The 15,117-nt window shown below is 39.2% G+C and overlaps 1 protein-coding gene and 1 long non-coding RNA gene across 2 annotated transcripts in view; one reads left to right on the forward strand and one right to left on the reverse strand.

Annotated features, from left to right (window-relative positions):
- LOC108245169 (caveolae-associated protein 1) overlaps window positions 1-13,142 on the reverse strand; it is a 26,318-nt gene extending 13,176 nt beyond the window's left edge. Inside the window, exon 1 of the mRNA XM_017431861.3 lies at window positions 12,363-13,142. Coding sequence (XP_017287350.1) covers window positions 12,363-12,884 — 522 coding nt within the window. The 5' untranslated portion in view covers window positions 12,885-13,142. The remainder of the gene's footprint in view (window positions 1-12,362) is intronic.
- LOC108245170 lies at window positions 1,234-6,459 on the forward strand. The gene is made up of 2 exons (XR_005234005.1): window positions 1,234-6,004; window positions 6,091-6,459. It is a non-coding gene; the product is annotated as an uncharacterized LOC108245170 (long non-coding RNA).
- Window positions 13,143-15,117: the final 1,975 nt, after the last annotated feature.

Genomic DNA, 15,117 nt, shown 5'->3' on the forward strand with positions numbered 1-15,117 from the left:
CCTGGACCTCGCCTTTTGGATTCTCCCCGTCTGGATTTGGCTTCGGAACTCTGACCTACCGGTAACGACCTCACGCCTGGACTTGGACTTTCCCTCTCGCCTCAGCCCCTTTCAGACCTGCCAGTCTGCAACGCAAAACCCAGCTAGAGTGGACTTACCAGTTCCGGTTCTGCCACTAGCCGATCATGTGAGTGAGTCGATCAAAGACTTTGAGCTTACTTCCAATCTCCTGGCAATAAAATCCTTAAAACTGTGTCGCTGTGAGTTTGAGTTCTGCCAAGCCTCGCCTTGTCACATTTGTTATGTTGAGTTCAGGAAACTGTTTCATAGACAAAAATAAAAATCCACTTTTTTAAGTATACTGAAATATGAGAGTGCTTTGATTGTGTAATATTTGCACAGCTCTTGCAGTAGCCAGATGTTCTATAAACTAAATAAACGAGTTGAAACTTAACTAAACCCTAAAATAAAAAGAGAGCTAAAAACGGATTGTTTGGTGGCGTAGTAGAAATGTTCCTCTGTGTTTGGTCATAATGTAACTGGCCATTCAAAATGGGAATCACATGATGGAGAGGAACATCTGAGGGAACAAATAAAATGCTGTTAATAACCAAAGCTTCTGACTATGACTCACAGATATTTGACTGAAGATTAAAAACCAAATGTTTTCAAGTGTAAGGCATGGATTTTGAACATAGCTCTTACAAAGATGTCTGGGGGAGCAGCTTTAGAGCAGATTGATTTTGCATGTTGGCATTTTGAAGCATGAACATCAGGCAGTGATAGTCTGGTTTGTTCTTACTGGAAATCCCCGACAGATCATCACATGTACTGTTTACGCTTGATTGTCTGACACTTTTGTTTTCCTGTTTAGGGTTTCGTCTGTACATCAAACTATTTCTTTTAACAACTCATTTATCAAAACATTCAGCTTGATCAGGAATAATGTGCTATGACTCTAGGTATTTATAACTTTTATACTTTGAAAATTTTTTAACTTAATTTATAAACATTTTCCTCATAGAACTACATTGAGATTTCTTCAGTTCCTTCAAAAACATTGTTCTGTAAAATCTACTTCAGCTCTATTCTGTCTTTTTTTCTTCTTAGTTCCATTTAGCTAGTTTTGCTAATTTTAGCTTTCAGCTACAATTTTGCAGATTTTTTCCTTTTAGCTACAGTTTTGTTAATTGTAGTTTTAGCTACATTTAGTCTCTAGATATTTTCTTTTTCTAGTTTCAGCTTTTTGCTACTAATTTTCTACATTTAGCTTTTAGATGCTGTTTTGCTAATTTTAGCTTTTAGCTACTGCTTAGTTAATTTTAGTTTTTAGCTTCTGTTTGAATTGTTTGAACTTGTGTTTTGATCATTCGAGCGCCTGTTTTGAATCTTTCAGGTTTTGATCGGCTTGTTTTAACTTTAACAATTCTTCTTTAACATCTTTACCAACAAAGCTTCTTTAAGAAATTTCAGCACTCAGCACTCACTCTGCAAATTTTGCAGAAAATTAAATATCTCTGCTTCTAACTCCTTTTTTATAGTGTGTATATTGTATGCTTGTCCACAAAATTCCTTGTTAGAAGCTGTAAGTTGGCTGCTTTGTTATGTAGAGGGCAATATTTATGTCAGTAACTCCTCCCTGTGTATGCTTATTGTATATTTTTGTAAATCCAAACCAACCAGAATAAGTATTGTGTATGTGACAGCAAAGAAGAGACAAATAGCTGTAAAACATTTTGTCATGAAACTGGATGGATATTAAATTATCCCCCTCTAGTAGCCATTCATTTAGTTCTGCTATAGGATATACTGCATCTCGAATCTCAAGTCAAAAATCTGAAGTATCCCTTTAAGCTCCACTTGACTTATGTGATCACAATTTGACATAAAACACAGCCCATATAATGTATAACCTTCTCTGCTTTCTTTCCCTCTGACTATAAGCATCATTTTTAGAAAAGTAGCTGTCCTGCCCTGTTGATTTGTGAAAAGCTGAGCCAATAAAATGTAGGATATCATCTGAGTTTGTGGGGCATTGGACATGAGACAAAGGTTTGTTTGGTCTCATAGAAACATGGACGCCTCGTCACCCTGACAACTAGCATTCAGTCACAGTGGTTTCAGAGTACAATGTGTTATGGGTATCAGTCACAACATTCAGGAACAACATAAGGTATGTGCACAGTGATGAAAAGAAAAATGCACTCGCATTCTCTACTCTGTACTCATAACTCATCTGCATGTCTCATCAGGTCACTGGAAAGCTTCTTCCCTCGTCAATTAGTAAGAAGCAGCAAATCATGTGAAGGCGCGCTGTAAACATTACTACTTACACACTGACTTACCAAAAAATAACAAAGAATGATGACAGGCACGCATACAAAAGTTGAACCAGCATTCACACTATTGTTTCTCTGCTTATAGTTTCTTGGGCTGTTTTGCTAATCCTAGATTTTGTCAAATGTTTTGCTAATTTTAGCTTTAAGCAACTGTTTTGCTCATTTTGGCTTCTAGCTACCGGCTTGCTAATTTGGGCTTTTAGACACTGCTTAGCTAAATTTAACAGACAACTGCTAAAAGCTCAAATTAGCATAGCAGTAGCTTCAGCACACTTACCTCATTTTTAGCTTTTTATGTGTTTAAATGTAGCTTTTACTAAATGTCTTAATAACTTTATTATGTAGCTACATTTATACTAATTTTAGCTTTTAGTTACTGATTTGCTAATTTTCGCTTTTAGTTGCTGGTTTGCAAATTTTAGCAACTGGTTTCTCTTATTCTGATGAAGGGTAAATTGGACTCTTTTAGCCAGTGGAGCCACTCCTCTAGGGCAATCTTAATAACAAGTAGCTCTCAGTTACCCATACCATAGTTTCTTTCTGGCAGGGAAAGACGGTGGGAGAAAAAGGCAAAAGGAGTACGATAATTTGCCATCAGGTTCTACACATTCAGAGAGAACAGTTCCAACTCTGGCATTTGATGCATCCACTTTTATCACAAATTACTTCTAAGGCTCAGGGTGAACCAGGACCAGTGCAGAAGTGGAGGGTTCCTTTAGTTTCTAAAATGCCTGTTCAGCTTCAGGCAACCAGACAAAAAGTTGAGTGATGGAGATGAGTCTTGAAACAGTTTGACTATATTTTTTGCTGAATCAATGGTAAGAATTGGCAAAATCATTGAATTCCTTAAGGGTACACTTAGGGTAAAAATTGGAGGTAGGGACAGCAGATTGTAGCCAGATGGACAGGCAGACTGGATTGTACTTTTCTAACTATGGGTAGCTGAAAATTAGGGTTAGTGAGGTGAGGAAATGATCAAAAAAAAAATTCACCTACTTCTCAATCGCTACCGGAGACAACAACATGGATGGGTCCTGACTGGTTATGATGGAAAGGACTTGTCCGTTGAGAGCAGAGACAGAAAGTGACTTAGAGAGAGGATTAGTTGATGTTTTCCTCTGTTTAAAAAGTTCTTCATCAATAAAGGTTTGCCCTGCACCAGAGTCAACTAATGCCTGTAACGGTAAGGTGGACTAGTTAAAACAGACTCATAAGTAACAGGAAATGGGGAACAGAGGAACATGTATCCCCGGACCTACTGGTGGGCAGTCCCTTTTCAACCTATCAGGGCAATGTCTGGTTTGTCCACAGTAGATCCATGTGTTTTTATGGAAGCATCTTTGTCTTTCTTCAGGTTTTAAGTTTTGTTTCCGGTGATTATATTGGTTCAGGATCAGGAAGATTTGGCAGACGAGGTTGAGACAAAGGGGGAATGTTGGTACGATGTAGTTGGTAGGGAGTTGTTTGGGGGTTTTGAGCTCTCTCCTTTACACAATTGCCCAGAGGGAGTGTTAATGTTGATTAATACGTCAGGAAAATTAAGATTGTTGCAAGCAGCAAGTTGAACTTTTAGTTTCTGTCATGAATGTTGGTGTTTTTGTTTTCTGTTATTTGTTTGGAATTTCTTGTTTAGGTTTGGTTGTCTTTTGGGTTTCTGTGTTCTTTCTCGCCACTAGTCACTCCTCCCCAGTAACTTTTCGGTCACGCCTGCCACGCCCACTTCACCTGCTCCTCCTCATGTCCACAGCTGAAACCAATTGACATCTCTCCCTCTGCCTTTAAAACCAGTCTCTGTTTCTCCATTCCTCACTGGATCATTCCATTCCGTCCTTATGCCATGTTTGTTGTTTCCTTGCCTTGCCTCGACATTTTGTATTTTATATTTGTTTTTCTTTGCTGCCACGCCAGCTTTTTGTTTTGTTTATTTTTACTTAAATAAATCACTTTTCTTTAAAAAGAAGGATGAGTCTGCGCTCTGGGTTCGCCTCCGTCTCCCCCTCTTTTGACAGTTTCTCCAACAAAGAATTGACAAAAGCACTTTTTAAAGTTCATTTGTTCCAGCCTGTCTCAAAAATTCACAGAAAAATTGGCAACAGAATGATTGCCCAACTTTAATTTTTGAATAATAAAGTGACAATGAACAACATATTTAAATATGCCTCAAAATACATCGTCTTAAATAAACTCAGGGAACCAAATGGGAACACAGTGTCTGAAAGGTCTTTTCTTTCTCACAATCAAACAAGTATGTGATAGCTGCTATTTTTAGATTCTTCTCTACTGTCTCTGCCTGCTTTATCCTCCAACCCTCATTCTCTGCTTCTCTTTCATTTCCTCCTTGTTTTTTGATTTAAATGGAGTTTTCCAAGCTGCCCAACATTAACACTTTTCCTCCTTACTGTGAACAATGTGCTCTCTGTCAGCTAGAACAATGCTAGGATCCTCTCTGTGAAACAAGGGGGAACATTTCTGACCAAAATGCCCATATAAGGAGCTCATAGACCTGTGTGTATGGCTTCAGTCCTGCTGGATTTAAATACTAAATGTCTTGTGAGTTGGACTGTTTTCAGAATGAAAGAGTGAACCGTGTGCTTTGCAGCCTTGCACTTGTAACATTCAGAACATCTAGTTTGTAAATGCTTCAGATCAGTGTCTTTCATATGTTATAGTGCAGTCACTGACAAAAGCTAAAGGTCAAGAATTTCTTGAAGGACTGCATATCACACGCCACATTTCATGCCACAGTTTTAGACTAAGACCATCTTATGTTGAGAAATGACAGAGTTGAAGCAATTTTGCTCAAACCTTTAAAACAACGTTTTGCTCAATCACATCAGATCTTGCACAATGCGTTGTGAACAACTCTCAGCTACTACCACATAGAACTTTAGTTCAGTATCATCAGTTATAGCTGAAAGAATATTTCCTAAACATTTCATGAAAATTTGTCCAGTGGTGCATGAGATATTTTGCAATCAGACAGTCAGAGTTGATGCAATAAAGGTAATGGCAAAATTTTAAATAGAGATCTTGTACAATCTACCAGCACAGATTCTGTGTTGGATATCACTCTCAACTACTAGCACACCAAAGTTTAGCTCAATATCTGTAAAACTGTGGCAATCTGCCATTGTTACCTGTTTCTGCTCCCTCGGATCGTCTCATGGGCCGGCCTCCTAATTACTCACAGCTGCAGCAGGTTCTCATCATCCAGTCCCAGGGTTCTTGAGGCAGTCACCAAGAGCAGTTCTTCGCTGAAGCATCGAGTACCTTGGGTAAACGGTCTCAGCCAGAAAACCAAGTTATGAGATTCTGAAAGTTACTGACCTGTGCCTGTCTTCTGTTTACTTACCAGTAATCCTGTCTCTGCTCACCATCTTGCCACCCGAGCACTACTTACCTGGAAGCCTTGCTACTACTTACCTGATCCGGCTAACCTGCTGAAGATCCGAAGATTCCATGCTTCTTCTCGGAGGCCTACCTGCTGGCTCAACACCGAGGCCTGCCTGTCATCCACAAACCACCGCCAGATTCGTGTAAATATCCACCGATGGGAACTGGAAACCACAACCGATCTCCACCTGCAAACGACTTACCTGTACCTTGTAAATACTCTCCTGGGATTCCTGGAACCGCACCTCAGAGCTCACTCCCTACCACCTGTCGTAAGCCTCCACGCTACACCTATAGTTAGCTCCGTCTCTGAACCTCTAGCAGCTCAAAGGACTAATCATTCTGCACTCTTTTTCAGATCCTGTTCCCCTTACCTTCCTGGCACAAAATAAATATTATTTTTTCACCTTGTCTCCCGTGTTCTGTCCGCCTCCTGGGTACTCACGTTTGGCAACACCTGAAATCGTGTCAAAACCTGACAAAGTTATGGGCATTTATGTGTTTTTTAAGGTCAGTTGGCTGTGGCAGCCATCAATTAATCCGCTGTGGATGTACAGTCGGTCATTAGTTCCATTAAAATTTATCCAGTGGGTCATGAAACGCTTTGGTAACAGACAGGCACACGGGCACACAGAGATACAGGAAATACAATATTGTCCACCTTCGCCTTTTTGCTGCAGGTGCTAAAAATGAAATTGAAGACCCCCCCCCCCCCAAAAAAATAAAAGCAACAATTACAGAGTCTGTTGTTGTTATTGTTGGTGAGTGTACCAACAAGGCACACTTAAAAGCTTTCAATTTTCTCAAAGAATGACAGTGTGCCTTACAGTCTGGTGTACCTTAAATATGACAAATGTTCGAAAATTAACCATGTATTGACAGTGCGTCTTATAATCAAGCACACCTTACAGTGCAGAAAATACGGTACTCTAGTTTCTTTCCACAGTTCAAAAACATGCACAATAGGCTTATAAATAAATTAAATTGAAACTAAGTAAATTGCATTTTCTGCAAAAATGCAATATGTATGTTGAGAGTGGAATGACTTTCATGAAATTTGCTGAAGAAGCTGAAACTGAGTTGTTAAAGCTTAAATAAACAGGAAAGTAGTTAAAAGCTAAAAAGAGCAAAATACTAGCTAAAACTAAAAGAAGCAAAATGTTACTGGAAAACCAAAAGTAGCAAAACACTAGCTACAACATAAAAGTAGCAAAAGGCTAACTAGAAGCTAAAAGTAGCGAAAGGTTGCCTAAATGCCAAAAGAGGCAAAAAGCTAGGTAAAAGCTAATAGTAGCTAAATGCTAGCTAAAAACTAAATATTTTTAAAAAACTATCTAAAAACTGCATTTTCTGTTAAAATACAGTGTGAATGCTGAGCCCTGAATGACTATTGAAAATTTAGTGAAGAAGCTGAAACTGAGTTGTTAAAGCTGAAAGAGACAGAATGCTAGCTATAAGCTACAAATAGCAAAATGTTAGCTGAAGGAAACAAAACTGTAGCAAAAAGCTAAAAGTAGCAAAAAACTCGGTAAAAGCACAAAATAACAAAAATCTGTCTAAAACCTGAAAGTAGCAAAAGGCTAGCAAGAAGGTAAAAGTAACAGAACAATAACTAAAAGTTAAAAGGAGCAGAACAGTTATTAAAAGTAGTATAACGCTAGCTTAAAGCTAAAAGTAGCAGAATAGTAGCTAAAACCTAAAAGTAGCATAAAAAGACAAAAATAGAGCCAGTGCGGTAAAGCAGATTTGAAAGTGATTGATGGTTTTGGAGGAACTGAGATCTCAATGTATTTCTTTGGGCACAATATTTGTAAGTAAAATAAATACTTCGAAAAGTATAAAAACCCAAAGTCATAGTGGCCATTTCCTGAAGAAGCTGAAGATTTAGATATAAGAATGGCTAAAATAGCACAAAGTACACAGAAAAAAATGGACTGGCAAAAAAAAAATGTATAGAAAATTAAACAAAAGTAAAACAATAGTGTTGAACAGAATGCTGACTCAGCATTCACACAATAAAAATAACTTAATAAAATAGTCCAGTAAAGTTTAAAGTGCCTAAATTAAAAAAAGTGAAAGTATAATAAAGAAATGGGGATACAAAGGAGAAGTAAGGGCATGATGTAAGGTTGCCACTGGAGGGTAAAGTAGTGCAGAAGAGAGAAAACCACAGCTGTGATTGGTTCCATGTGAGCTGAAGGAGGTAAAAACAGAGAGCTAGAGATTCCTTTGCTATGAATCAGCTGTCTAAATATGGTCTCTGGTCTTCATCATGACACACCCATCCACTCCCTGTACAAAGTGGAAAGACACATCCTCTTTTTCAGCTTATCTTTTGCTCTCACACTCCCACATATTGTATAATTCTCTCCTCATAATGATGCTGGATGGCCTTCTGCTAACACCATTTGGTATTTTAGGCATCAAAAACAAAAGAAAACCATTCTCCGGGTCAAAGTGTCGTTCTGACTTTAGTCTTCCAGTAACTGTAAACATTTAGCAGATAAATGCTTTTGAAAGGAAGATACAATAAAGTGCACAACAAGAGAGTTTCTGTTAGTGCTTCTTAACCTTTGTGTCTCTCTGCAGCACATCTACCCATTTTATGGAGCAAATGGCATTTGAATGCAAGCTGGTCACTTATCTGTCTCGGCCCTAGACTTCAGCCTGCCCCGCCATGCTTTGACAACCAGATCATAATTCATTTACCCCAGCTGTGGTCACTAAACTGTCCCTTCATTGCATTGGTTTAGATGAAACAATGTGATGCAGCTGATTCAAAACCATGAACTTGTCCATGCCATTGAGGTGTATTATACTTAGAGAAAGGACCGGAAGCCAGAAGTTGAAGTCACAAAATAGATGCCCCCTAGTCCTGCCCCTCCATGTAAACAAATGGGACATTTTCCAGACTAAAAATAAACATACACTTCGGATATTCTTTTAGGTGTTGTTTTTTGTTGCTTTGAGTAGTTTTATCTTGCTGCTGTATGTTCAAATATACATTTTTTAGGATGTTTAGTCTTAATTAGTTATTTGAGGCTTTAAAAAGGAGTGTCATGTTACACTGTGATTGAAAAGGTAACAACCTGTTATCAGGTTGCAGCCCCACAACCTAAACTTGTAATAGAACCTGTCTACATAGAAGGCTGGTTCCGTTCCGGCTTCAACTTCTGGGTTCCGAATCGAGCTCCAGAATATACAGTCCTTATACTGTAAAACAGTGTTTGCATGAACTGCTATGATGTTCTGAAGCCAGTTTTAGAGGGATAGTCCAGTCAATGTTAAAGTGATGTTTTGTCTAGTAGTTATCAATAGTTAGTACCTTATCAGGCATCACATCAGTCATAGGGTACAGAGTGTGAAGAAAAAGGCAAAGGTTTTCATTCAGGCTAGGTTAATGCCTAGCCAAATGAGTGCCAGTTTTCAAACTAGTGGTTAGTTCGTTCCTCTCAAAATGGAACTCTATTTCTCTAAACTGAGGTTGATCAAAGAGTTGTCTACAACTGGTAAGATTTCCAAAAACACCACTACATAAGAATTGAATTATTGTTTAGAGGAACTTCATTTCAGTCATGAAAAGTCATAGTACACCTACAGCCAGTTTAGAATCATCAGTAATCTTACAAAAGGTAATAAAGAAAATCACTCAGAGAAAATTCAACTCCAGAGGGAAAACAGACTTGGGAAACCTCTTGCTGTGACGGAGGCAGTTCTAACCACTAAACCACTGTTCTGCCCTTCATGTGTTCCTCCCTTTACAAAGGGAACTTAATGTTTAACAAAATGAAACAAAGTTTTACTGAACACTGAGAGCTTTGTTCCCCTATCTATGTTGGACATAATACGCACAATGTGTTGTTTCAAATATTTTATTAACTGAAATAAAGTAGAAAGTCAAATGATGCCAGTTCATTTTGGCTTAATTAGAAAGTGTTGCATTTGGTATGCCAGCAAAAACATCATCCTATTTTAATTTGACTAGATTTACCTAAACCTGTTTCCAAACCGAAACGTGCTCACATCACTAAAGCAGATGGGAGCCTTGTTCATGAAGTCACGAGTCCCATGTATTATCTGCAAGTCCTAAACAGATAAACAGAATTATAACTCACAGGAGGAGGAACTGAGTCTGTCCAATGCCGATTTAAAAAGCCACCTCAGCTTTAAGAACAGCCCTGGAGCACAGGATATTGAAAACAGAACAATGTAGTGTGTGACTGTGTGCGTACGTGAATGTGCATGCATGCTAAATGATGATGAATTCTTTGTTTTTTGGCAACATAAATAAACCACAAATCAAAAGTAGATTTATGACATTCCCCAATGAAGAAAGAGTCATTAAATTCCTTCCAGTGAAATGATAAGATCAGCTTTCCTTGTTTACAGCTTTGCCCTGCTCATCTGTAGATTGTTAGACATTAAACCCTCCTATGCCAGGATGACAAAGCACATTTCTCAGTAATCTGTGGGCATATGAGAAGGATTTTAATGTACATTTACAGTTAGACGTTAAGGGTTAACTGAGTTGAAACACAAACTCATGCCCAGCTCTTGGACTGAGTCTGAAGTCGGTCCAACTCGTAATGTCTGAGTCAACGGTGGAAACTCTGAATGTTCTTGTACCACTTTAAAAAAAATGAGAGTCAGTGTACACACACACACTGGAAACTCATAAACTCCAAAGGAATCAGGGCCCTTCAAAATGTCTTTTTTTTCCAAATTAAACATTTTGCTCATTTCAGTAGCCCTTTTTGTTCCTCTATATTATTTTAAACAAACTATTTCTTTTTAATGGTGGGGCAAAAACCTTAATGATTCCATATAAATCTACAAAATGTGCAGCTTTTATAAGCTCATACTCTCTGTGAGTAGAGGTAGTGTTGTACTACATTTAGGAGCAGACTCATCACAGACACACCCATAATTTTTTCTGTTTTTTAATGTTGTTTAAATATGCAGTACTATGCCAAAATGTGCCTACCTTGGGCATGAATTAAAAACTGCTCAAAGGCTAAGCAAATCATCATTGCCTGGAGCTTGTTTTTTGGTTGTTTTTTTTTTTCCGTGTAGAAGTTGTATTTTTTTATTTAAGTTGTCCTGAAAAATTAGAAACCATGACAACATAGAACTTGACGTCAAACATCTGTCTTATCCTAATAAAAAGAATTTGATAAATTTAAACGGGATGTTTAAAGGTCTTTAAATATGTTTTCTGACAAAAAAATTAAGTTCAGCACCCAGAAGAATTGGTCCAAATTAGGCACAATTTGGTCCACATGCAGAGCAGTGATGAGGATGTAAATAATTCGATTTGCAAGGAGCTGGCACAACTAGATTTGGAATCCCAGGGCTTAAGTATTGACATCATAAGAGGAGCCATAGCTTTATGAGGTAGTTGCCTTGTAGATTCATAGTATTACCAGCACTTGATAGAGTTTAATAGAGGTCACATTGTTGGTGTGCATGAGGCCAGGTCATGTGCAACTGCTTGTATGTAGGACGTACAGATGTCTCAATGGTTTGATGTTGGAACCGATGGGTGGCACTCACACACATAGTAAAAGTTCTGCTCTTCCAACATAGGACCACACCGAGGGAGGATAATCATATTTTGCACCAAGGGTTACAGAATCCTTTCACATCTGCACCTGCCATCATTGTGTTACTGTGTTTCACCAACTGGCATGAGCTGGACTAAAGGTTCACCATTCCATGTGTAGGATGCTGTGAACACCAGAGTGGGGACACCTGAGTTTGGAGTGGTGCCATAACTGAGAGGTGTTAACAGATGATGAATGGCGTCATATCATGATCAGAGATGAACCTTGGTTCTACATAGCTACAAATGACCGTGCATGAAGGGCAGCAAACATGTCAACTCCAATTCAGCTCTGATCTGCTGGATCTTGAGGGACAGTTACCACAGCTCCAACTTGCTGCAGGAGAGGATACAACAGTCATATGACTAATCTGCACCAAGCCACTGCTTCAATCCAGGCCTGAGGGGAGGCCACACCCTGTTGACATGGGACCAGCACTGTTTCCATACTGTTGTCCATCTGATCTGATGTTGTTATCATTGCAATATCTTTCAACATGTGCGGTTTCGTTTAATTTCAACCACTCTCTAAATTTGAATTTCTTCATCTGTCTTCATATTCTGACTATAAGCTAATTACAGCCTCATAGTTTTGCATGATACTTTGATTAAACATCATGTCAAAATCCATAAACCAAATGTATTTTGATGAATCTGCTTCAGGAATTCATCCAAACTGTTTGTGACCAACAAAACAAGAAATAAATAAGGTATTACATGCTAAAGTAGCAGGTAAAAGTATTTGAAAAATTAACTCTTTTTGTGCTTTTTACTTTAAAGTGACAAGGATATTTAAAAATACTGTGAACTTTGACCCAAAATCATCTGTATCTCAGCAAAGTTAGGTCATTTTAGTTCTGGTTTACCATTTTAATATGTGACCCATTAACTAGAGCACATACTGTAAAGTAGGCTCATAAGTATAAGCCCTTTATCGTTGGTGAACCCATGTGCCACACCCATCCCTCATCAGATGTGATGCTCTCAAAAATTAGAAACACAGAAGGATGTATTTGCTCATCTCTCACCTGGTAGACCATGACTTTAAAGTTGCGTCTCTTGAGCAGCTCTGCTTCGTTGGTCTCCAGTTTCTTGATCTGGCCCCCTTGCTTTTCCAGCGTGGCCCGGACCGTCTTGACGTTGACGCTCACCTTGCGCACCTTCTCCATCATCTTATTGACACTATTGGACGTGGTGCTGTGGCTCTTGGTCAGTTTGGTCAGCTCACCCTGGATGTTGGTCACCGAGCGCTCCATCTCCTGCTGCCTGGTCTCAAGCCCATTCTGGGTTTGCTGGATCTGGTCCACTGCTCCAATGATCTTGTCAAGCAAGGACAAAATTGTGGCCCCGTTTGCCAACGGGTCCAGCTTTCCTGCCTCATCCTTGTCCTCATTGGTGTCCCCCTCAGTGGACTGGTCTTTCTTTGCTGCAGCAAGGACATTGTCCTCATCATCTGAGGGTGGGAGGTTGACCTCGTCGTCTGAAATTTCAGTCAGGGTTTGATGTCCCAGCTGGGCATTTGAGAGGTCCAGTTCTTCCACGGTTGCCATTCTGATGGATTTGTGAAAACTTTTTAAACCTCTTCTAGATGAATTTCTTGCTTCTTCTCTTGATTTCTATTCTTTACTCCTCCTATTTTTACAAACTCATATGTTTCTTTACGGCATACAGCCTCTGTTCTTCTTCTCTGTCTGTTTAAAGTCCCTGGAGTCAGACCAGTCTGTAAGGGGAGACAAGCAGTGTTAGAGACCACCACCTATGTGTTCGAATGCCAGACTAGGCAGAAAACCCCAGTATCAAGCTACAGCCTACAGGGTATTTTCTCTTCAGTCCCTTTTTTTCCACTTCACTCCCCCTCCACTCAAACTCCTCCCTTTTCTCCTCCTGCTTAAACTCCACTCTTCAGCTCAGCCCCTCATGATTCACAGACACACACCCTCAGCCTCACAGTGTGGACATGGCTGGAACAGTTAACTTGTATACAAGCTGAGGCAGAGCCGGGGAGGAATGTTGGGCTTCATCTGTTCCTCTCTTTCTTCTTGCTGTACAGAGTGTGTTCAATATAAAAGCAAGGCAGGGCTTGATCAGAGCCACCAGGGAGACAAAAAGAGGAAAACAAGCAGCCTAAATGGAAAATGGTGCTGCTGTTTATTATCGCCCACCACTGTCAGTATCATGAACCACTGAATCAATTTTAATGAAACTTTCAGGAAATAGTCATTGGAAGTGATGAATGTTTGGAACCAGCCCAATTCAAGATGGCCACTACAGCCAAATCACCTTAAAAAACTCAAAAATGTCTATGATTCAGTCAGTTTTACAGATATTGAGCAAAAATATGGTGTGGTCTTAGCTGAGAGTCATTCCCAACACATACTTTGGAAATTTTTTTAAGGGTTTCACCAAAATGGCTACAACTACTATGAAAAGCAGCAGGTGATATGCACTCCTTCAAAGAATGCTAGGCCTTTAGTATGAGAATATGTTTGGTGGACAAAAACAAATATGTGTTTTCTCGCTTAAACTGACCAAAGAAAAGAGATTGATCGAAAGGGACTAATTGGGGTGGGCATCTTTGACAGACTTCAATAAAAATAAGTTTGAATGACATAAATATATTATGTTCAATTTTGATAAATGCATTTTTGGGTTGTATTTAAATCTAACACTTAAAAAATTCTTGTTGAAAATGTAACTTGTGTTGGGTGAACATATAATTTTACGATTGCTTTTATTTTTTCTAGTCATGATGGGTCTCATTTTTACTGAGTTGGCAGAAATAATTTTAAATTGAAGAGATTCTTTAGATGTTTTGAAGTGAGGTTCTGTGAAAAGGTTGTGAATAATTAATATCTTCCCTGTTGTAGATAACACTTTGAATGCTCTTAGTTTGGAGAAATGAACAGGACTGATGAGCAAACAGTGAGTCCAAGTGTGGGCAAGACCAAAGTCTCTTGCTGGCATTTTAAAGAGATAGTCTGGTAATTTCTGAACAGATTTTTTGTCTAGTAGTTCTCAATAGTTAGTATATTATCAGCCAAGACATCAGCCATAGAGCATGAAGTGTGGAAAAAAAGACAGAAGTCTGCACTGGCTAGGCTAATGGCTACCTGAAAGTTGGCCCATTTTTTTTTCTTTTTTAAATTCAGGTTTATAAAACACAAAAATGGCCTACCTGTGTCAAAGAACGCTATATTAGCTCATTGTTCAGTGTGTTGCTGTTTTTTTTAACAAAACAATGTTCTTGTTACTACTCAAATGTATGTGTGCCCTTGGCTAGCCATTAGACTCGCCTAGATCAAGGCCTTCCCTTTTTTACTCCACACTGTGCTCTATGACTGATGTCACAGCTAATAAGGTATTAATAAGTAACATTTTAATAAGTAACAGAACATCACTTCAAAAATCACCAGACTATCCATCCATTCAGTCATCCATGCATTATCTACCACTTGTTCCAGAGTCAGCTCGTGGGGGCAGCAGCTTGAACAGGGAAGCCCAGACATCTCTCTTCACAGCCACCTCCTTCAGCTCTCCTGGAAGGATTCCAAGGCATTCTCAATCCAGTCGAGAGACATATGCCCCTTTTCCACCGGCTCTAAAGGTCTCGGCTCCACTTTACTCGGCTTGCTTTGCGTGCTTTTCCACCGGCATTTTTTTCTAGGCCGGTCCCTGCTTTTTTGGTCCCTGCTTTGGAGTAGAGCCAGCGGGCCGGCCCTGATTTTGTGGGTGACACAAGCTTAGCTCCTGTTCACTCATTGGTCATGGGTGTGGCCAGATGCA

The sequence above is a fragment of the Kryptolebias marmoratus genome, linkage group LG2 (assembly GCF_001649575.2).
Source record: "Kryptolebias marmoratus isolate JLee-2015 linkage group LG2, ASM164957v2, whole genome shotgun sequence".
NCBI classification, from domain to species: Eukaryota; Metazoa; Chordata; class Actinopteri; order Cyprinodontiformes; family Rivulidae; genus Kryptolebias; species Kryptolebias marmoratus.